General features: G+C 41.7%; 2 protein-coding genes across 3 annotated transcripts in view; both read right to left on the minus strand.

The window, feature by feature from the left end:
- The window catches only part of SHC3 (SHC adaptor protein 3), a 148,070-nt gene that overhangs the window by 120,785 nt on the left and 4,691 nt on the right, over nt 1-22,594 (minus strand). The window lies entirely within an intron of this gene.
- On the minus strand, nt 1,381-16,899 carry LOC309633974 (keratin, type I cytoskeletal 25-like). Its single transcript, XM_082403416.1, has one exon. It carries the CDS (start codon nt 4,168-4,170, stop codon nt 3,613-3,615), a length of 558 nt encoding a protein of 185 aa, XP_082259542.1. The 5' UTR covers nt 4,171-16,899; the 3' UTR covers nt 1,381-3,612.

The raw sequence follows: 22,594 nt of genomic DNA on the forward strand, positions 1-22,594 counted from the left end.
AGTTCCAATTCCTCCACATCTTCACCAACAGCACTCGATATTGTTTGTCTTTTTTATTTCAGCTATCCTAGTGGGTGTGAAGTGATATCTTATTGTGGTTTTGATTTGCATTTCCCTAATGACTAAAGACGTTGAGCATCTTTTCATGTGATTACTGGCCATCTGTATGTCTTTTATGGAGAAATGTCTGTTCAAATCCTTTGCTCATTTTTTTTAAATTGGGTTATTTTTGTCTTTAATGTTGAATTATAATAATTCCTTATATATTCTGGATGTCAGTCCCTTATCAGACATATGATTTGCAAATATTTTCTCCCATTCTTTGGTTGCCTTTTCACTTTCTTGACAGTGTCCTTTGAAGCACAACAATTTTCATTTTAATGAAGTTCAATTTATCTATTTTTCTTCTGTTGTTTGTGCTTTTGGTATCATAGCTAAAAAACGATTGCCTAATCCATGATCACAAAGATCTACCCCTATGTGTTTTCTATGAGTTTCGTGGTTTTAGTTCTTAAAGTCTTTGATCCAGTGTAAGTTTATTTTTATATATGATGTGGGAAGGGGTCCAACTTCATTCTTTTGCATGTGGATATCTAGTTGTCCTAGCACCATCTGCTGAAAAGACAATTCCCCATTGAACAGTGTTGGAACCTATGTCAAAAATAAATTGACCATAAATGTATGGATTTATTTCTGGACTCTCAATTCTATTCCATTGATCTATATATCTATACTTAGGCCAGTATCATATTGTCTTGAAATCAGAAAATGTGAGTCCTCTAACTTTTTTCTTCTTTATCAAGATTATTTTGGCTCCTCTGGGCATGGCTGTATTTTTAAATTATTTGATTAGCTTTTAAATTGTCTTTATTTGATTAGCTTGTTTATTTCATTTGTTTCTGACTTCCTAACCAGAATGTAAGCTCTATGAGGCAAAAGACCACATCTGGTTTTTTTATCCCCAATTTGTACCCTCTGCAACTGTACAGGGCCTGAGTATAAACTCAGTGCGATTTACTGAGTAAATGAATGAATGATTGATACCCAAGCTTTTATAGTGATAAATATTGGAAATAGCCTAAATATTAAAAGATAAGAAAATGTTTAAGTTATAATGCTTTAATAGGATAGAATATTATGCAATCCTTAAAAACCATGTCTTCTAGGGACTTCCCTGGCCATCCAGTGGTTAGGACTCCCTTTCACTGCCAAGGGCCTAGGTTCAATCCCTGGTTGGGGAACTAAGATCCCACACACCACATGGCACAGCCAAAAAAAAAAAAAAAAATGTCTTCTAATAATACTGAATAATTTGGAGAATCATTGAACCTGATCTCAATTTTGCATAAGTAAAAATAAAGGCTAAAAAACATCATGGAAATCTTAATAGCAGTTACTATGAAAAATTGTGATTACAGGTAAGTTTAATTTTCTTCTTTATTCTTTTCTCTAGTTTCTACTTTTTCTGCAATTAGCATGTATTGCTTTCATAAGAGAAAGCTAAACATTACTAACTAGAAGTATCCATATTAATAAGGTTGTGTACAGACTTTTGGATTTGCAATAATGGTCAGTGAATCTCTTTTTAGGATTTTGTTGTTAGTGGCACCAACCCCTAGGGACTTGAATGGCTTCAGGTTCTATGGGGAACTGGCACATGTGATGAACTGTTCTCCAGGAAATCTGAGTTAAATATGTGGGGCATAAAGTACACTATAAACGAGCTCCTGCCTGAGTCTCATCTCTGACTTGGTGAATCATCACTCAACAACCTGTGAGAACCCAAAGGCCCAGGGCAAGCTGTGAACTTCACCTCTTTCATCCAAATCCCCAAATCCCCATTGGGTGACCCCAGTGGTGAGCACATGTAAGGGCTACTACACCCACTATCAAACAGAGTTCAAATGTCATCAACTTATAGAATGTGTGGCAACTGTTTTTTTGTTTGTTTGTTTTTTAAATTTTATTATTTGGCTGTGTAGGGTGTTAGCTGTGGCACTTGGGATCTTCATTGCAGCATTCAGGATCTTTCGTTGTGGCGTGCAGGCTTCTCTAGTTGCGGCGCATGGGCTCTAGATAGTCGAGCTCAGTAGTTACAGTGCGTGGGCTTAGTTGCCCCATGGTATGTGGGATCTTAGTTCCCTGACCAGGGATCGAACTCGCATCCCCTGCATTGGAAGGCGGATTCTTAACCACTGGAGCACCAGGGAAGTCCCTGTGTGGGGACTTTAAATTCAAGCAAAATTCTGTTCCAGAAATTCTAGGTTTGAAAAATCCTTTAGAACTGCTGAAGTTAGCTGTGGCCCAACTATCTTAGCAAGTCGATCACAAACTCTTGTGTTCAAGAGCAACTTCTCTACAAATAACAAATGTTGGAGACAATGTGGAGAAAAGGGGATCCTCCTACACTGTTGATGGGAATGTAAAATGGTGCAGCCACTGTAGAAAACAGTATGGAGGTTCCTTTAAAAACTAAAATTAGAGTTGCCATATGATCCAGCAATCCCACTCATGGCATATATATGGAGAAAACTGTTAATTCAAAAAGATACATGCACCCCAATGTTCATAGCAGCACTATTTATAAGCCAAGACATGGAAGTAACCTAAATGTCTCTCGACAGATGAATGGGTAAAGAAGAGGTGGTAAATATATATCTATATATAAATATAATGGAAAATTACTCAGCCATAAAGAAGAATGAAACGATGCCATTTGCAGCAACATGGATGGACCTAGAGATTATCATACTAAGTGAAGTAAATCGGAACGAAAAGGACAAATACCGTATGTTATCATTTATATGTGGAATCTAAAATATGTCACAAATGAACTTACTTATAAAACAGAAACAGACTCACAGACATAGAAAACAAACTTATGGTTATCAAAGGGGAAAGGGAGTGGTGGAGGGATAAACTAGGAGTTTGGGATTAGCAGATACCAACTATTATATACAAAATAGATAAACAACAAAGTCCCATTGGATAGCACAAGGAACTATATTCTATATCCTGTAATAAACCATAATGGAAAATAATATATGATATATATATATGCATATATATATATATATATATATATATATATATATATATCACTTTGCTGCACACCAGAAACTAACACAACATTTAAATCAGCTATATTTCAATTTTAAAAAAAAGAGCACCTTCTCACAATTTTCAAGTCAACCATGCCCACTCTCCCACTTATATAACATGGCATGTAATCCTGTCTGGTATTGCTATGAAATAATTTCAGGTTCCAAAATGATTTGATATAGTGATGCTAAAGTTAAGATTATTTGTTATGAGTGTTTGTACCTATATACATTTTTTTTTAAAGGAAGAAGGTTTACTGACTACAAAGAATTGACAGCATTTTCTGTACGGTAATCAAATGAGTCATCACATTTGTACATGACGTTCTTCCAAATGAATGGGAAGATGCTATTGATAATGCTATTGATTGCCCAGAGAGAGATTATATTTCAGTAACCGAAAGGCAAGAGGACAGACCTTTTTCTTAGGCTTGCTCATTTTTCCAGACAGATATATAACACCTTCTCTTCTCAGAGAGTATTTGGCATATGCTCTCTCTTGTGTATCAAATTAATTGCTTTGAGATTTCTCCTCCAGGGAGTGGAGCCTGGTGATAAGTATTTTGCTGCTTTGGTCTACCTCCTCAAGGACTTTCTTAACCACTGTGGGTTTGGCCGGATCTTTGATTTGGTTTCCCACATTTCCAGATACATAATCTTTAGACTTGTAACCTTTGGGCTCACAAGCCCCATCATCTCCACCGATGAGGAGACAGTAGGTCTCGATTTCTTTTTCCAGGTGGACTTTGATGTCCAGGAGCTGCTCGTACTCCAGTTTCTGGCCCTCGGTCTCCGTCCTGACCTGGTGCAGCTGTTCCTCCAGGGCCCCGATCTGAGCCTGGATCTGGGCCAGCTGCACACAGTAGTTGCCCTGGGTCTCTGTCAAGGAGCACTCCAGGGAGTGTTTCATGGCTAGGAGAGACTGAAGTTCAATTTCCAGTGTTTGGGCTGAGGTGGTGGCTCCCACATCCTCAGAGATCTGCTGTTGCAGCGGAGCACTCTTTTCGTTGAACCAGGCCTCGGCGTCCCTTCGGTTCTGCTTGGCCAGGGCTTCGTACTCAGCTTGCATGTTGTTCAGCAGAACCGTGAGGTCCACACCGGGCTGTACATATTTGAGAAAAGGAAAACTCTAGATTTCATCAATTAATCTGCCTAATCTACTTTATATGGGATTTTGTATCCTAAAAGTTATATATTTATAAGATTTCCTCTAAAAATAACCTTGAGTTTATTGAAATGTTACTGTCCACACAAGAAGAATGGGCCATACTTAACAGCACTAATCTTGCCAATATCATAGCTTTTTTTTCATTTAAAAGTTCATGGACATAAACTAATCAGTGGTGGCAGAAGTCAGAATAGTGAGTACTCTTGGATGGGTCCTGACTGGTTGGGGCACGAGGAAGCCTGGGAGGATGTGGGAATATGCTTTTGGTCTTTGTCAGGTACTTGTGTGGGTGTGATGTATTTGTATATATATGGTGCTCTTTGAGCTGAACATTCAAGGTTGCATGGTCTACTATGTAGTCAACAAAAAGAATAAAAGATCATTGCTTTTAAGAAAACCCTCGGGTTTCCCTGGTGGCGCAGTGGTTCAGAATCTGCCTGCCAATGCAGGGGACACAGGTTTGAGCCCTGGTCTGGAAAGGTCCCACATGCCGTGGAGCAACTAAGCCCGAGCGCCACAACTACTGAGCCTGTGCTCTAGAGCCCTCAAGCCACAACTACTGAGCCCACACGCCACAACTACTGAAGCCCGTGTGCCTAGAGCCCGTGTTCTGCAACAAAGAGAAGCCACCGCAATGAGAAGCCCACGCACCACAACGAAGAGTAGCCCCCGCTCGCCGCAACTAGAGAAAGCCCGCACACAGCAACGAAGACCTAACGCAGCCAAAAATAAATATATTAATTAATTTTTTTTAAAACTTAAAAAAAAAAGAAAGCCCTCAAAGTCATTTTATTTTTAATACTCAACTTTTTCTGATGAATCACGTATGTTCATTGTACAAAAATTTGGAAAACACAAACAAGCATCAAAAGATGAAAATCATTTCTAATCAACCCACCAGAATAACTTGGCTTTATAATAAATGTTGTTTGAAGCCCTATAACAGCTCAGTTTCTGTTCCCTGGCTTATAAGGCAGCTGTCAAGCTCTTTACCAGAACCTATCAACTTCAACACTGACACTGGAATCTATGGCCGCATAGACACCACACACCCACAATGCAACCTGTTTCCAGCATCCATGCTGCTTCTTTCCAGCAGCAAAAACCAGTTGGTTGGTTTTCAAAACCAGTTACTGGCAATTACCTTGTTATTCACCCTCCATGACAAAACCCATGCTGTTCATACTGCAGCCCCAAAGAAAATTTGCAGAAGCTGTGAAGCTGAGAACCCAAAATAGGCACCAGGAAGAGCAAGCAATCACTTCCCAGCTTTCATCCCATCGAGTCTCAGCCTCACGTCCACCTCAGTGGCATCAAGAGCAGTGCTGCACCATCACATCCATCTCCTGGAATGGATTCACATGTTAGGAGGCTGAGCTGACACAGAGTTGAAGCTACAATCTTGTGATATGACAGTACTCTTTCTTGACTAAAGCAAATGAATAATCAATCTCTTTGACTGAAGACAGAGGTCATCCCTGACTCATGGAACTTTGGAGAGGTGAGCTCCGGATTCAATAATAGGGACACAGATGGCTCAAACAGCAAACTTTCAGGAAGCCTCTGTCACCTGCCAGGCACTGTGCCAGTTGCCCTACTAATGTTCATTCACTGCACTCCTCCTGACTACTCTATAAGACGATGCTGTAGTCACCCCCATTTCAGACAAGGGACTTGAGGCTCAGATGCACCTCTTCCTGATGGGCATCACCCTGTGGAAGGGAAGATTAAGAGTTAAGTAGAGTTGTCATGTGTCCAGAGAACCCAGGGTACCTGCTGTTAAGAGTAAAGCCAGAAATGTGTCTCCGGTGCAGTGGCACAAAGGTCACATGATGTGAAGAGGTAGATGCCGCAGGACAGTCTTGTGGGAATAATGGGTTGGATGTTGACAGAAGTAACAACTCACTTTCAGTTTCCCTATTTCCTTTATCAGATTCTTTTCAGCTCCCTTACAGGGAAGAAATCAGCCATTTGGTTCCATAGGAACCCTATGTCTTACGTTTCCTTAGCTAGTGCAACAATTCTCTTTTAATCTTTCATCTCACAGGGAAAATTATTAATACAAATGCCATATAGGCTTTCGTCAAAAGAGCCAGGATGTCATTGTAAATGTTAGCTGGTGGTGTGTGTCATCCATCTCATTTACGATGAGGAAGCTGAGTCAGAGAGAGGAAGTATGACTGGGGTTTGGTTAAAAGTAAATCACTGTGCTTCATTTCATCTGAAAATCACAGCAACGCAACAGGCCACATCTGCTATTCAAAGTCAAAGGAAAAGATGGAAGAAATATTCCCAAAATACATATTGGTATTACAGCTAAAGCCCTGTTCTAGTTCATGTGTAAAGGAGGCAAAGCTGACCAGCCCTCTTTATCCTATGGAGCGTGTCTCCATTCACCACTCTCATCCTCACTCTGACACTGAACTAGCTGCTTGGTCTCAGAAGATACATTCTCTCACCTTGAGCATTGGTTTTCTTCACCTCCCACCATCTCAAAAAATAAATAAAAAAATTATTGGACAAGATGGCCCCTGAGGTCTGCTTAGCTTCTCTCTGTGTAGCTGAACCCCTTGCAGGCCTAGTGCCAACAGCCACCTTCTTAGCCCAGCCAGCCTTCTTCTGTGGGCCCACTCACAGGGCCTTGAGCCCCAGTCTTAGCACTGGGCCTCCGTTTAACTGCACCAGACTGTATCTGGATTCCTGGCTTCGCATTCCACTCCTTGCCACGCTCCCCTTGCCTGGAGCCCGCCTCACTGTCCTGGCTCTTAGGGAGCTAACGCCAGCCCAGGGTCTGCACTCTAACAGCTGAGAACAGGGCCAAGCTGTCTCGGAAGCCTTGTCAGGGCTACAGGATCTGTTGAAATAACCCCTTCTACATTCCTAGGATTGGTGACTTGTATCTTCTCTCTTTTGATCTTTGTCAGTCTTGCTGGGTTTATTCATCTTATTGATTTTTTTCAAAGAATCAGATTTTTGTTTCATTGACTTTTTTCTACTGATTTTGTTTTTCATTACATTGATTTTGCTTTTATCTTTGTTATTTTCTTCTGGCTGCTTGCTTTGGCTTTATTTTGTTCTTTTTTAGTGTCTTGAGCTAGATACTTGGATTATTGGTTGGAGAACTTTTTTCCAATGTAAGCATTTGTGGCTATATATTTCCCTCTCGGCACTATTCTAGCTGCGTCCCACATATTTTGATATGATGTAGTTTCATTTTCATTCAATTCTATGTATTTTAAAATTTCCTTTGAAATTTGTCCTTTGTCCCATGGATTATTTGTAGGCATGTGGCTTAATTTCCAAGTGTTTGGATATTTTCCTGCTGTCTTTCCTTATTGCTTTCTAATTTGAATCCACTGTGGTCAGAGAACATACTCTGTATGATTCCAATTATTTTAAACCTGGTTAGATTTGCTTGTTTTATGGCTTGAGGAATGGTCTGTCTTGGTAGATGTTCCATGGGCACTTGATAAGAATGTTTATTCTGCTGTGGTTTCATGGAGGACTCTATGGATGTCTACTAGATTCTGTGGTAGATTATGTTGTTCAGTTTTGTATATCCTTGATGATTTTCAGCACAGTAGCCTATCAATTGCTCAGAGTGGGCTGTGGAAATCTCCATCTGTAATTGTGGATATATACAAGCATTTCTGTACTTGTTTCTACTCTAAGAATCAGTTCATATTACACACACGTTGTTGCACCATGCTCTTCTCAGCCAGCGATGCCTCTTTTCCAATAAACCATAATAAAATTCTAACTCTCTGTTTTAAATGTCTGTATGTTACTGCATGGTTTTGAATGCATCAGAACTTATAGCACCACTCTATTGTGGGACATTCACTTTGTTCTATGGGTGGCATTATTCCCAGTGATGATTCCACTGGCCTTCTTAATTGCAATTCTGAGTTTTGATGACAAAGGCTGATGGTTGGAAGTTCTCAATTGTTGAGTGGCCTATAGTAGGAGGGTGGGAGGGCAGAGGTGAGTTTACACTGAGCCTTTAGATAAAAGGAAGTGTGACTCTGAAAATCATCTGCTTGTAGATTATAACAAATAAGCCATAAAGAAAACCCTATCATCCTTTCTTAGAAAAAGGAGCAGCTGTATCTTAGACAAAGATGAATTTATCTCTGTTGTGTAGGCATATGAACTAAGGTCCAAATTATTCTCAGGACAGGACAAAACTCTACAAATAGAATATACACCAACCCAAGCAATTCCACCAAATTCTTTACATGAGCAAAGTCTCTTAAATGTAATTTACAAACTAAGACGTAAACAGATAAGAGAATCCAGGATAGCGTGAGACCAGGACTGTTGACTGCGTGAGAAATGTTTGGCTTGGAGAGGAGAAAGCGAGGGAAATATACCTCCAGCTCCCAGCCTCATGGAGGGAGGTTGTCTAGTGTAATCCAACAAGGACCAGCAATGGACTGGTTCCCCCATTGAACAGGCAGCATCCTGACTCCAAGAGGCTACAGCCCCTGTTACCGACAAATGACAGCCAACATCTCAGCGTCCCTCTGACTGTGGCCAGTCTGCGGTGGAATGTCTTTTCCCCCGCCCCGCTAGTCAAATGCCGTGCCCACTCCCACCTCCAAAGTGTCTCTCACTCCGGTTCTTCTGCTTGAACATCCTCCATCCCTCCACCTACCCAGATCTGGACAATCTTTCAGGACCCAGAAAAAAATCCCACACCCTCTGAGAAGCCTTTCTTGATAACTCCAGCCACCACCAATCTCTCACCATGCCATTAGCACCTTATTAAACATGATATTTTTTTCTTTCTTTTTAAAATGGAGCAGCTTTTCCTCCTCAACTGGATTACAAGTTCCTTTCGGAAAATCACCCTGTACCTCTTTCACAATCTACAATACCTTCCACAGGACAAGGCGAGTAACTGAGCCCTCAAAAATTACTTGTTGATACATTCATTTTCCCTCATTCTTTTTCATAAATCCACGTGCTTTAATTAAAGGTGGGGGCACGTGGAAGTGTTCAGGAGTTTAGCTTTCTGTTTGGAAACGTCCTGGTGACATTTGGCTATACAACATTTTACCTTAAAAATACTTATTCATGGCTCTCATTAAAGTTGATTCTCTTACTGAAACCCTTCTGTAATTAGCTTTAAGGAAAAAGAGCAATAAAAACAGAATTCATGGGTCTGCTAATAAGGCTTCTCATCTATGGAACAGCCTGTAAAGACTTTGGGTGGGCTATGTCATACATGCCAGTTCATGGAAAGAACAATCATCAAGGGATTTTTAAGCAGAATGGAGTTCAAAATGTGCCTCTCTGAAGTTACATTCTTAATCACCAACCATATATAAATAGGCCCACAGGTTACCCTCCTCACCAGTCTCTTTTGTTCTGTCACATTCCCCAGTGTCCTACAGTCACCTTGATTCCTCCATTTTCACATATTAAGTGTTTATCACAGGCTCTTTCCCCAGGGAAGTTTTGGGAAGAGCCAGCTGACCTCCTTTTCCACAATTCATGGCCTTCTATCACACACCTGTAAAGCCCCCTCTGGAGAATGATTTCCTTGAAAGCAGGGACCATTTAATTAATCTTGGGTTCTCAGGAGCCCCAGCAATAGGCATCCGGTAGGTTCCCACTTAGCATGGATTGAATCAATGAACACAAAGACAAACCCACAGGGCTATGGAGATCCTAAGAAGTGATCATTAACTCTGCCTCATAAACTCTGCTACTGAGTCTTGAAAGCTAACAGAGAGTTATTTCAGGCCAAGATGGAGTGGACAGAAAGGGCCCAGAGTGGGAGAATTTGAGCTAAGGCCAGAGTTGCAACTGGTTTGGGGAAAACAAGCTGTTTCATGTGGCTGAAATATTGGTGGTTGAGGGGCAAAAGATGAAGCTCAAGAGCTAAACTGAAGCCAAACCATGAAAGTTTGTGTGTCATAATAAGGCATTTGCATTGACTTCTACAAGCAAAGGCAAGCAACAGAGAGCTTTTAATTAGAAAGATGAGAGATATTTATTTTACAAAGATAAATGATTCACCACATTAACAGAAAAAGGGTGAAAAATATATATTTATCTCAAGTGCTGAAAACTAATTTGGAAGTTCATTTGGAAAACTAGGGTTATAGGAAATGTTTCTTAACTTGTAAAAACGTATATAATAGTAAATGTCCTCCTTTATAGTAAGTACAGAAGACTGACTTTGTAGCCAGAAGTGAAAAAGTCACCTTCAATGAATGGATAAAGAAGATGTGGCACATATATACAATGGAATATTACTCAGCCATAAAAAGAAATGAAATTGAGTTATTTGTAGTGAGGTGGATGGACTTAGAGTCTGTCATACAGAGAGTGAAGTAAGTCAGAAAGAGAAAAACAAATACTGTATGCTAACACATATATATGGAATCTAAAAAAAAAAAAAAATGGTTCTGAAGAACCTAGGGGCAGGAAAGGAGTAAAGACACAAACATAGAGAACGGACTTAAGGACACAGATGTAGAGAACGGACTTAAGGACACAGGGAGGGGGAAGCGCAAGCTGGGATAAAGTGAGAGAGTGGCATGGACATATATACACTACCAAACGTAAAATAGATAGCTAGTGGGAAGCAGCCACATAGCACAGGGAGATCAGCTCAGTGCTTTGTGACCACCTAGAGGGGTGGGATAGGGAGGGTGGGAGGGAGACGCAAGAGGGAAGAGATATGGGGATATATGTATGTATATAGCTGATTCACTTTGTTATAAAGCAGAAACTAACACCATTGTAAAGCAATTATACTCCAATAAAGATGTTAAAAAAAATTAAAAATTTTTAAAAAATTTAAAAAATAAAAAAGTCACCTTCACCAATAGAATTGATTACTGTACTCTAGGTCCCATGAATGTAATAAGAAAAGAAAAGGTTAATATTAGCTAAAACTTATTGTACACACAGGCAAAAATATTTGCCCAAATGGAAAGATTCATGTAGAAGAATGTTCATTATTTTACAATCTGTGATAAATTGTAAACTATCTACATGTCTAACAATAGGGAACTGACTGAATAAGTATTAGCACCTCCTTGTATATGAATATTAAGCAAATGCCAAAAAGAATGAAGCAGAATTATGGGTACTAATATTGAAAGATTTCCAAAGCGTATTAAATGAAAAGAGCAAGTCACAGAACTATGTATGTAGAATACTTTGCTTTGTGAAACAGAAAAGAAAAAGAAAAGATAAAAGAAAGGAAGAAAAAAAAGTGTGTATGTGTGTGTCTGGAAATATAAATAACAGGTGATGGTGATTACCTTTGAGAGGAAGAAAATTAGAAGGGAAAGCAGCTGAAGGGAAACTTTGAAACATCTAAGTAAGACTATATTATATTTTTTAGCCAATTTAAAAAGAGTCTTTCCCAAAGCAATCATCTGAAGACCAGTTAGTTTATTGTAATAATCACAGAAAGAAATGGTGAAGGCATGAATCAGGACAAAAGGAAAGGAAAAGAAGATTTGAAACCCTGTTGAGCAGAAATGATAGTTTAGTGATTGAAAAGATGTAATGAGTTTAGGAAAAGGAGGTATTCAAGGATGGCGATGAGGTCCCGAGTTTGGGAAGCAGGTGAGCAGTGACACCATTAACTGAGGAACAGAATGTAGGTGGGAAAGGTCATGAATTCAATTTGAGACCTGTTTCATTTAAGAGACCATGAAACAGTGGATGGGCACGTTGCATGGTCAGTAAGCAATACAGACCTGGGCCCAATGTATGCCACTGCCCTTTGACACATGACACTGGTCCAAGCCACCGTCACCCCTCCTAATTGTCTCCCAACTGCCTCTACTTTAATTTCTGCCTTTCCAATCTGTTCTCCGCACAGGAGATAGAATAATCTTTCAGAAAATCTCCAGTGGTTTCCCACTGCACTTGCCTGGTGCTGGCCACCTCCTGGGTACCCTCCCCCTGACTCAATACACTAATTACATTGGATACTGTCAGTTTCTATCTCCTCCTCCTAGAATGCAACACACACACACGGACACACACACTCATGCACAAAAACATCTGCACACCACTCCCATCCATTTTCCTGGGTATTTAGGGCTCCACTTCCGTATCACCTCCTCAGAGAAGCCAGTCTTGATTTCTGTATCCTCACTACCAATGTGATATCCTGGTATTTTCTCTCATCTGTCTCTACTACTGGCACTGAAAGAGCAGGAAGCATGCTTATTTAATCACCTCTTTATCCCCAACTCCTAGCACAGGGCTACCCCAGAATGGCAATTCAATAAACACTAGCTGAATGAAATAATTGGTTAGTATATTGATGGAAGAATAAATTAATAAGTAGAGGGTAAGACTGTTCACAAATAATCAGGAATAAGAAAAAATAAAGAGGAACCTGCACGGCAGATGCCGGAGGTCTGGGAGAAAGGTTGTGAGGTGACAGCACCAAGTGAAAAGGAGTTTTTGATTTTATAATTAGGGGGTCACCGAGGAACCTTTTCCAGACACTGTCTGCGGATCGGGAGAAGCCAACTGTCTCATGTTGGTGTGAATTAGATGAGAGAAAGTGAAATGAGGAAGGAGGGGGTGGGAGAGGGAAGAAGGGATGCTTGGAGGGGAAGCTGTTTTAGGTACAAGAAGCCTAAGGACGAGGTCCACAAAAATAAGTTATATTTTTTTAAAGGTAATACTCAAAACTCATCACTTGCTAATCATCGTGTGACATGTTACTATCGTCCACACCCTTGAAGTTAAGACTCTGCAAAGCTGTGTTACTGCACATCATTTCCCACGTCCCAGTGGCAGCAGGGTATAACTATTTATACCACAAGAATTGGCGAACCCTATAAATCATGACGTTTTTGTCTGCAAAGCCAGCTGTTAACGTTTCCCAGCATACCCCTGCCCTGGGAGCCTTAACCAACAGATAGCACAGGAATAAGGGCTGGGGCAGGGGGAGGCGGGGGGGTATTTGCAATAAAAGGACAGGAGTTTGTGGGCCACACTGGAACATCAGAATGCCCCCTCCTGGCCATCATTTGATGACTTTTATTTTCTTCTCCCATGTAAGTAAATAAGTCACTCTGCAAACAAGGTTATTATCTATTACAGGAGTTGCTACTTCCAGCGAAAAAATCACAGCTCAGTCCTTTAGATCGTACAGCCACCGCCGCCTCACAAATAACCATCCATAAAATAGCAGTGTCTCCAGCTCAGAGAACAGGAGGAGAGTCTGCAGGGGGGCGGTCCTGAAGGAGTGAGACCAGTGGGACCAGTGAACTTGTTACGACCTCTGGTGATGACGTTAGCTGTGACACCATCATTCATCAGGTGCAGGAGGCCATTCCAGCCTCCATTCTGGGCAAGTATACAAACCACAGACACACACTATTACCACTGGTCCTATAAAGACTTATTTCACAGCTCTTCTGATGAGCAGGGGTCATAGTTCATCTGTCTCATATTCCAGGACCTTAGTTTGAGGGTTAGGCTTGAGGAATTTTTAAAGGTGTCTCCATTTGGTGCCCACAGAAATGGCAAAGAAACCTGAGACTCTTCCAGGTGGGTTATTTTGTCATTTCTTACCCTCATCTCCATTCTTCCAGAGAATATTAATCTCCTTAAGTGTTTGGGTCAGCTAGTGGCCACTCTAGATGAGACTCCAAAAGTTTGTGTACAGCCTGTGATGGTAAATTTCACGTGTTAACTTGGCTGGGCCACTGGGTGCCCAGATACGTGATCAAAGATGATTCTGGGTGTTTCCGTGAGGCTGTTTTTGGATGACTTTAGCATTCAGATGGATAGACTGAGTAAAGCAGACTGCTCTCCCTAATGTGGGTAGGCCTCATCGAATCAACTGAAGGCCTGAATAGAACAAAAGACTGACCCTCCTGGGAAAAGAGGGAATTCCTCCTACCTGATGGCCTTCAAGCTGGGATAATGGCTTTTTCCTGCCTTTGGACTCAAACTGAAACACTGGCTCTTCCTGGGTCTCAAGGCTGCTGACTCACCCTGCAGACTTCTCAGCCTCCATAATCACAGGCACCAGTGCCTCATCACGAATCTCCTTCTATATATATGCACATCCTATTGGTCCTCTTTCTCTGGAGACCCTGGACTAATCCACTACTATAAAAACAATTTGGGAGAAAACCTGTTCCTAAAAAGATCATCTGGTTGCTAGAGGAGAACCCCCCCGGGCCAGGAAGTAGGGTGGTCCAGGGGATCCTGAGCAGGGTGGGTGTGGAGGTACAGCTCCTACCCCACCCCCTGGGGGTGCCCATCAGAGGCGTCTCCTGAATCCCAATATCATCACCTCTGAAGGAGGAATCACAGAGGCTGGCCCACCTCCTCTGCCTCGGGGACCACAGAGTCGAATGCAGGGATGTTCCAGTGCCTGTGACCCTGACCGCGCTCTGCCAGACTTGGAACCGCTATTAAGCCTAACCCTGCAACTTACTCATCAGAACCTTGAGTTCTGTCAGTGCTGATGTGGGAGCGCCCCCAGCTCTGCAGGATTCAGGAAGCAGGGGAGGGGTGCCGATGGCTGTGAGCTGACACCTGTAGAAGCTGGCTGCTGGGTACCTTAGATCATTTCTCTTTTTTTCATGTTGATATGTTTTGTATGTCGTATGTATGTTTGAAAATTTCCACAGCAAACGTCTACATTTTATAAAGAAAGGTTTACAAAAGAACCAGGTGAGTGACATCACAAGAGTGACATCTCTGCTGCCAGCAAGAGAAGGTGGCCGTTCAGTGTCTGACTTTCAAGTCCATGACCGTGTTTCTCTGGGGGCCCTGGGGCCCATCTGAAGACAGGTCCCAGCCTCCGGAGGCTGCCTTTCTCTGCCTGTCCCTCTCATCATTTCTGCCTTTTAGAAATAATTCAGTGTTGGGGGAAGCGGGCTGTGGGGACTTCTGCTTGAACAGGCCTCTGCTCGGGAAGATCAGAGGGTCCAAATTGAGGTCTGGAGGGAAAGGAAGTGAGATGGACGTGCCAAATCCCAGGAGGTAAAGGGCTCTTCAGGATCTGACATGGTGCAGCCCAGTGGTCCCAGCAGGACCGAGCTGCTTGCATACACTGCGTCCACCTCCAGGAGAACTGATGTGTCGTGAAAGGGGCTGGCTCTTCCACACAAAGAACACTCAAAACAGTGATGTTTTCATTGTTTTCTCCCAAGAAATAAAAGCATTGTTACTCCCTCTTTGGGGGAAAGTACAAAGGACCCCGATTTTATAGTGTTTCTGCTGAAAACCAGGCTAGGGCTAGTTTTCCATTAACAGAGCTAGAACTGTGTTGTGGTTTTTCAAGATGTTTTTAAACAGAAGGTTTCTATATGGGCAAATGGTATTAGAAATGCTGAATATTTGCAAAGCAAAAAGCAATAGGATTGAACCTGGTCTGTCAGTCCCTCTAGAACGCCAAACAATTATATTTACTGGAATTTGATAAAATAAAGTTTGTCAGAAGGATCCCAGCAGAGAGCACTACTGGTGCGAAGCTGGGTGAAAGTCACGTTCCGCTGAGTTTGCAGGTTTGGTACAAGTTTAAATTCTTAAAATTTGGAAAGAAATCTTTGTTGCTTTTTCTGCCCATTCAATAGACAGAAGTGAGGAAATGCTCTTCTGAGGGGCGTTCACTTTAGGAAAACTACACATTTCAAATGACACACTAGGATGGCTTCAAGTCTAAAGTAAGCAGCCAGCGTTGGGAATTCCCTGGCGGTCCAGTGGTTAAAATTCCACGTTTCCACTGCAGGGGGCGCTGGTTCGATCCCTGGTGGGGGAAGTAAGATCCCACCTGCTGCGGCCAATAAATAAATAAATAAATAAATAAATAAATAAATAAATAAATAAAAATAAAGTAAGCAGCATCGTAACAACAAGCTCTTTGAACAGTCTTTCTCAGAAAGCCTTGGCTTTGAGGGGTTTCAGATATTCTGATGCTGCTGCGCATCAGGAACACCAGTGATAAGGTGAGGTCCCAGCCCCTCAGCTCTCCCTTCTCTGCAGCTTCTCCTCCGGCATCTAGGTTTCCTTACAGCTCCCGCAGGAGATGAGATCATGGCTAGAAACCCAGATCTCCGCTGCAAGGTGGTGGAACTTGCCAGACCTCTCTTGTCGAGAGGCAAGGCAAGTCTGAGCCCAGAATCCGAGGGCCAAAGACCACGGATGCCCTGAGCTGCCACCATCTGCCAGAGCAAGAGCAGAGGCTGATCCGAGCCTGAGGCACCGCACAGAGTCAAGAGGATGCAAGGGGATGCCAGCTCCCCAAGAAGAGCAGCAACTGGTCCCCTCCTCCCAGGCATATCAGGGGTGCCCACGGCACCTGTCCACCAAGGTGAAGAGCACAGCGTTGCCTGAACCATGGAAACTCAGTCTTTGGCCTGGCATCTTGCTGGAATCCAGTGGTTCTCATGGAGATTCCTGGCCCCCCCACCCTCCAAGTTTAACTAGTGCCGTTCTGTTTGTTTTAGGGAAACCTCGCCAATCCTAGTGCTGGGAGGCACAGACTGACACACAGCAGCATGCCACCCTGGTAGGGGGGAGGGAAGAGGCGAAACCACATGGGGACAGAATGATTTGTTGTTCCTTTACCTCAATTGAAAATCAATACTTACGAATTTGCAGGACCAAAAGCAACTTGTAAGATTATTGTATGATTACACACCCACACACACACACCCCCCATGGTCAGCATCCATCCTGTTGTGCACTTACACACACACACACACACACACACACACACACACACACACACACACAGACAGTTAACATTCACCTACTCAGTAGGGCATTCTTACATTTAATGCCTCCCACCATAAAGACATTCTTTATCCACTGCATATTGTAGATTTTTTACGCTAAAATTCTAGTTTTTTTCTTGGCCTTTACCCAGGAAATATGCACAACTGATCATTTCTTTCCATTTCATCTGAAACTATCTTATTTCTTTTTTTTATTTATAACATCTTCATTGTAGTATAATTGCTTTACAACAGTGTGTTAGTTTCTGCTGTATAACAAAGTGAATCAGCTCTACGTATACATATAATCCCCATATCCCCTCCCTCTGGCGTCACCCTCCCTCCCACCCTCTCTATCCCACCCCTCTAGGTGGTCACAAGCACCGAGCTGACCTCCCTGTGCTATGCGGCTGCTTCCCACTAGCTATCTATTTTACGTTTGGTAGTGTATATATGTCCATGCCACTCTCTCACTTCCTCCCAGCTAACCCTACCCCCTCCCTGTGTCCTCAAGTCCATTCTCTACGTCTGTGTCTTTATTCCTGTCCTGCCCCTAGGTTCTTCAGAACCATTTTTTTCTTTAGATTCCATATACATGTGTTAGCATATGGTATTTGTTTTTCTGTTTCTGACTTACTTCACTCTGTATGACAGACCCTAGGTCCATCCACCTCACTACAAATAACTCAATTTCGTGAAACCGTCTTATTTCTAAATTAAGTAATTCCATTTAGCTTCATTTGCCCTTGGGTATTTTCATTTAAAATGCTGAATCCTCATTGTGCTTCTCTCTGAACCCCACAAAACTTTCTGGGCAGCAGCACCATGGGGTCTGGCCCTGGCCCGGAGAAGCACACCCTGATACCGCGGTGCAGCCCAGAAGCCCCGTTCTTCCAGATGCATGAGGTGCAGGAGCAAGGGACTGCCCCAGCCATGACACCCGCCTCCTCCCCCGTGCCACAGGGGCCTGGCTGAGCACAACCTGCCCTCTACTTCCTGCGGCCCCATGTAAAGGTCCAGAGAGGCGGGCTGACCTCTTGAGCTCCACACTCTGAGGTGGCCAAGTGGATCTGGGGTCCCAGTGTCCAGGCGCCCCCCAGACCCTCCACGTCCAGGCCACGTCCCTGCTGGGAGACACGACACCAAGCAAGGGGCTGCAGGCTTCACACAGCCTTCAGGATGAGCCTGTTGGCTGGAAAGCCAGCCTCTTACATGTTTTACATGTTTGCTGCCCAAGCGTCCCATTACCACTATTTTGCTTCAGTGATATTTATCATGTATTCCCCAAAAACATGACATATATTCAAAGATAGAACAGAGTGGTAGCGTAGAAGAGCAAGAAGTCTACTCTTTGTGAGGTTAAAGTTTCATCAAACACTTATCTTTTGGAATTATTTTCTCTTAAACATGAATATAAACGTGATGAATGACATAATCAGATATTTCTGGATATAAAACATTTACTATTTTCTAACGACCCTGTCCAAAGTCATTACAAGTTGTCTACTGTATGTGTGTGTGTGTGTGTGTGTGTGTGTGTGTGGTGTATGTGTGATGTGGTGTGTGTGTGTGTATATGTGGGCGGATGGGGTATGTATGTGTGTGTGTGTGTGTGTGTGTTTGTATGTATATGTGTGGTGTGTGTGTGTATATGTGGGGGGACGGGGTATGTATGTGTGTGTGTGTGTATGTGGGGAGGTGGGCTATGTATGTGTGTATGTGTGGTGTGTGTGGTGTATGTGTGATGTAGTGTATATGTGCACACACACATTTAATGCCTCTGTTATACTTGTGTCACATAAAAAAAAGAGATGTCCAGATCAAATTGGCAATTTTGTCTATTAATCTCAAAAGAGTTTCTTAAACTGTTTTTCAAATGATTTAGACAATTTACATGTAAGCCACCCATTTATGAGATTTTTCACCAATTTTAAGAAAAAAATCAACTTTTAAAGTTGTATTCTACATCAAGGAACAATTTTTTAATCTAGAATTAAAACAAAATTCAATCAATCTCACCATAATGATATATCATGGCTATACTTGAAATAGCTTTGTTGATGACAGTTTAATATGACCTTAGCTCACAGTTATCAAAAGAACACAATGTTAAGAAAAAAGTTTAGATATTTTTGCTAAGAAAAAGATTTAAAATATTTTTAAAGACAGTGAAAAAAATACCAACTGAGAATAAATTTTAGAGTACAGTTAATAAAGACCATCTATAAAAAGCAATAGAACATTTATAAATAAAATAAATAATTTATACCACCCTAAATATCATCAGATTCTCAAATGGGAGAAACAAAATATTTTTTAAAGAGCTCTTGTAAAAACAAGGCTTCATTCCAAAAGAAAAACAATCCAGCATACCAGGAAATAATTCAGTAGTTCTCTGTTAAAATCTCCTGTAAACAGCTCGTATCATAGAGCTATTGTCAGTAAAGATATAACACTCTTTGCAGACCAAAACCTCAGCTGTCTGAGGGAGGCATCATGGGATTTATGGACACATAACCTACTTTCTCACTGTGTTGCTGGTGATCAGCGAACACTTGGGCCTCTTGATTCTTGCCATGGGCACTCAGGTCAGTCCTAAATGTGGTCACTTTTATCCTGTTTGGAGTCTGTGGCGTGATGTGCTGTAAAGAGAGCCCTTCTTTTGGGGAACACCCCCAGGGCTGCCAGCTAACCCAGGTACCTCCCACACAGTATTGCCTTCCGCTGCTGGGGGGCGGGCGGTGTCAAGGCTGAACCTCAAGTCCACGCTTGTCTTCAAATGGCTCCTCCACCTCAGCCAGTGCCTATTTTTAAGAACTGACTCCCAACTGTTCATGTCTATCTTCCCTTCCTAAACTGTTCTCTCTGTGGATCTGCAGGTGGAACACCCAAATAGTGCCTTTGGGACCTGCTAAAGACTCCTATCAGCCCCCATGGGCACTCAGGCTCCTCGCCAGCTTGGACTTTTAGGCAATAGAATTTGAAAGTGGGCAGCAGCGTAATCAACACTTGTCTGTGTTTCTCTAGGCCTTTCAAGTTCAAATTTAAAATAGTTTTAAAATAGAATTGTAATGAAAATATTCATTGCTCTTTGCTGTTATGATTTTCCTTTTCTGTCAATAAAGGGCATATTTTCTTGTTCTTTCCCTTTTGTCACCAAAAGAAAAAACCCAGAGTCAGGCATACTTAGGCAGGTACAAAGGTGCTGCCAGTGGGGTCTCCTCATGTAAATAAATACAAACCTGGAGGCTGCCTGGACTCTTCCTCATCTGCATAACCTCATGCTGCTATTAAAAGCAGACTCAAGTGAAGGCATGAAGGACAAATTAAATACGCTCTGAGCTTGGAATTCTACTGCTGCTCAGATACTTCTATTTTTAAATTTTAAATCCTTCATTAATTAATATTACAACCTGCTGTTCAAATAGTTTGATGTTTCCTAATTGATCAAACCCAGCCAGACTTCGGGATTTTACAATTTCCACTTTCATGTAAGTAGATTACGTTAAAATATTTTTGAAGAATAAATCTGTGTGCAATATCTTAATATTGTCTGTAGGTAGGTATTTCTATGAGACAGGAAATCTATAATTATACAGCAGATGAATCTTCCAGGAAACTGGAAAACATTTGGGGGTTTTCCTTAATTTAGAAATACATTTAAATCAAAGAGAATAAGAAGTTCTTTCCCAAACCCTAAGCCTTTAGATTTTGCAGCTGACTTACAGGCATGTTATAAAGATTGCCCCTTTCTATCTACCAGAGATCTTTTAAAGTAAGGATACCAATAAAACTATTTACAAATCAGCAAATAATACCAAATTAAGTTTTTTTCAGTTTTGTGATTTTTCAAGAGAATAAGTTCATGGTTCTAAACTCAACATGGGCAATTCAGAAATGTGCACCAACAGAGGGCCACGTGATATTGTGACTCAAACGTGCACAGAAGAAATTGTCCTTTAGTGTCTGTTCTCCTTTGCTGTGTGATTTCAAACTTCTCCAGGGAAGTCTGAGCTTCCTATGTTGCCGCCATTCACCACTGAAGATGGACCAGACCACAGCAAGGGGCACTGACTGGCCGTACTATATGCCCCCAGGCCACTACAATCTCATGGCACAACAATGTGACCTGAAATCCAGAAGGTTCTGGGCAGACCCAGCCTTCTGCCTATTTGAGTGTTGCTGCTACTGCTGCGGGGTGTGTCACAACCTAATGGCCCAGCAGAGCAGACTAGTTTTAGTTGTTCATCATTCTTCAGCCACAACTGACATTTAGAAATGGATGTCTGCCTTCATCCTTCAAAAAGCAAGAGTAAAGCCCTAAGCAAAGTGAATGATTTCTTTTTTTTTAAGGAAAACTTTAAAGGCATAAGTTTGAAAATTCTCCCTCCATTTGGAAACTACCCTCTATGTTCAACATGACAGGTATAAAAAGCTTTGCCAACATCCGTCTATTTCAAACGTAGGCTGTTTTTTTCTTTAGATAGCAATTATACTAATATGCCACGTAATATACTCTGGCATCACCTCTTCACCTCAGAGTTGTCAGTGATTTTTGTTTGGTTTTGTTTTTTCTTTTTTTCTTTTTGTTTTTGGCTCCTGGTTATATAATTTAAAGAAGAAATACAAGAAGAATATTCTTTTTCTTTTATAATAAACTCAACCTGCTGTGCATACTTTATGCTGATCTTCATCCCTTTTGTAAAATATATTATTAATCCATTTTCAGAAGTTAAGAATGAAGATGAAATTAAAAAGCAGCTTCAAAAGGAGAAAAGGCTCATGTTTAATATTAATGATCACATTCCTTTGTCGGAACTTTTTAGATAGTTAAAGATAATCCACAAAGTTAACTGTTTCCTTTAATATTTGGTTCAAAATTACCAAGATACAACATTTTGCCTGGGGATGTGATCTGTAGAATTTTTAAACTGGATCTGTAGCCAGTATGTATTGACTAGATGGCTTGCAGGTTTCTCAATGACAACACTGTGGAGACAGAGTTTGAGTCTCATTTCTTTTTAAACAAAAAGCCATGCCTTGGAGTGACCAGTCTGAAATAATGTAGTTTTGACCCCTTCCCCCTGTCTGTAGGCTATCTGCCCAGCTGGAGAGCGCTGTGGTGGTTCTCTATTGCCAGGAGGACATGATAAGCATGTGGCAGGCCAGTTGAATGCGGCTGAGTATTTGTTCTTTAAATATCATAGAATACTTGCATAAGGGAAGAATTTTGTGGACTACATCCGGCGTGATTGTATAATTCCTTGTGTTGGAGGAAAAAAATCTCCTTTCCAGCCTGAGGCTCAGCTCTCTTTAGCCTATTTAAATGGAAGACTACAGTCCCCAAGGAAAAACAGTCCCAAATTCTCCTTCTGCTGCTGTTAACCGAAACAGTTAGGTATGGAATGAAAGGCAGACACTAAAGCAAACCTTGCTGGATAAGAAAGTACAACCCATCTGGTACAAAGCAAGGCCAGCACTTGGCCTGCACTGCAAGGAGCTGGAAATTCTTGCTGTGGCAGAAATGAAACCACCTACCCTGCCGCCTGGGGCAGACACAGCAGAAGTAGTGACACCACCTGTCTTTCTCATCGCAG

This window comes from Balaenoptera borealis (genome assembly GCF_965194805.1).
Source record: "Balaenoptera borealis genome assembly, chromosome: 8".
In the NCBI taxonomy this organism is placed as follows: domain Eukaryota; kingdom Metazoa; phylum Chordata; class Mammalia; order Artiodactyla; family Balaenopteridae; genus Balaenoptera; species Balaenoptera borealis.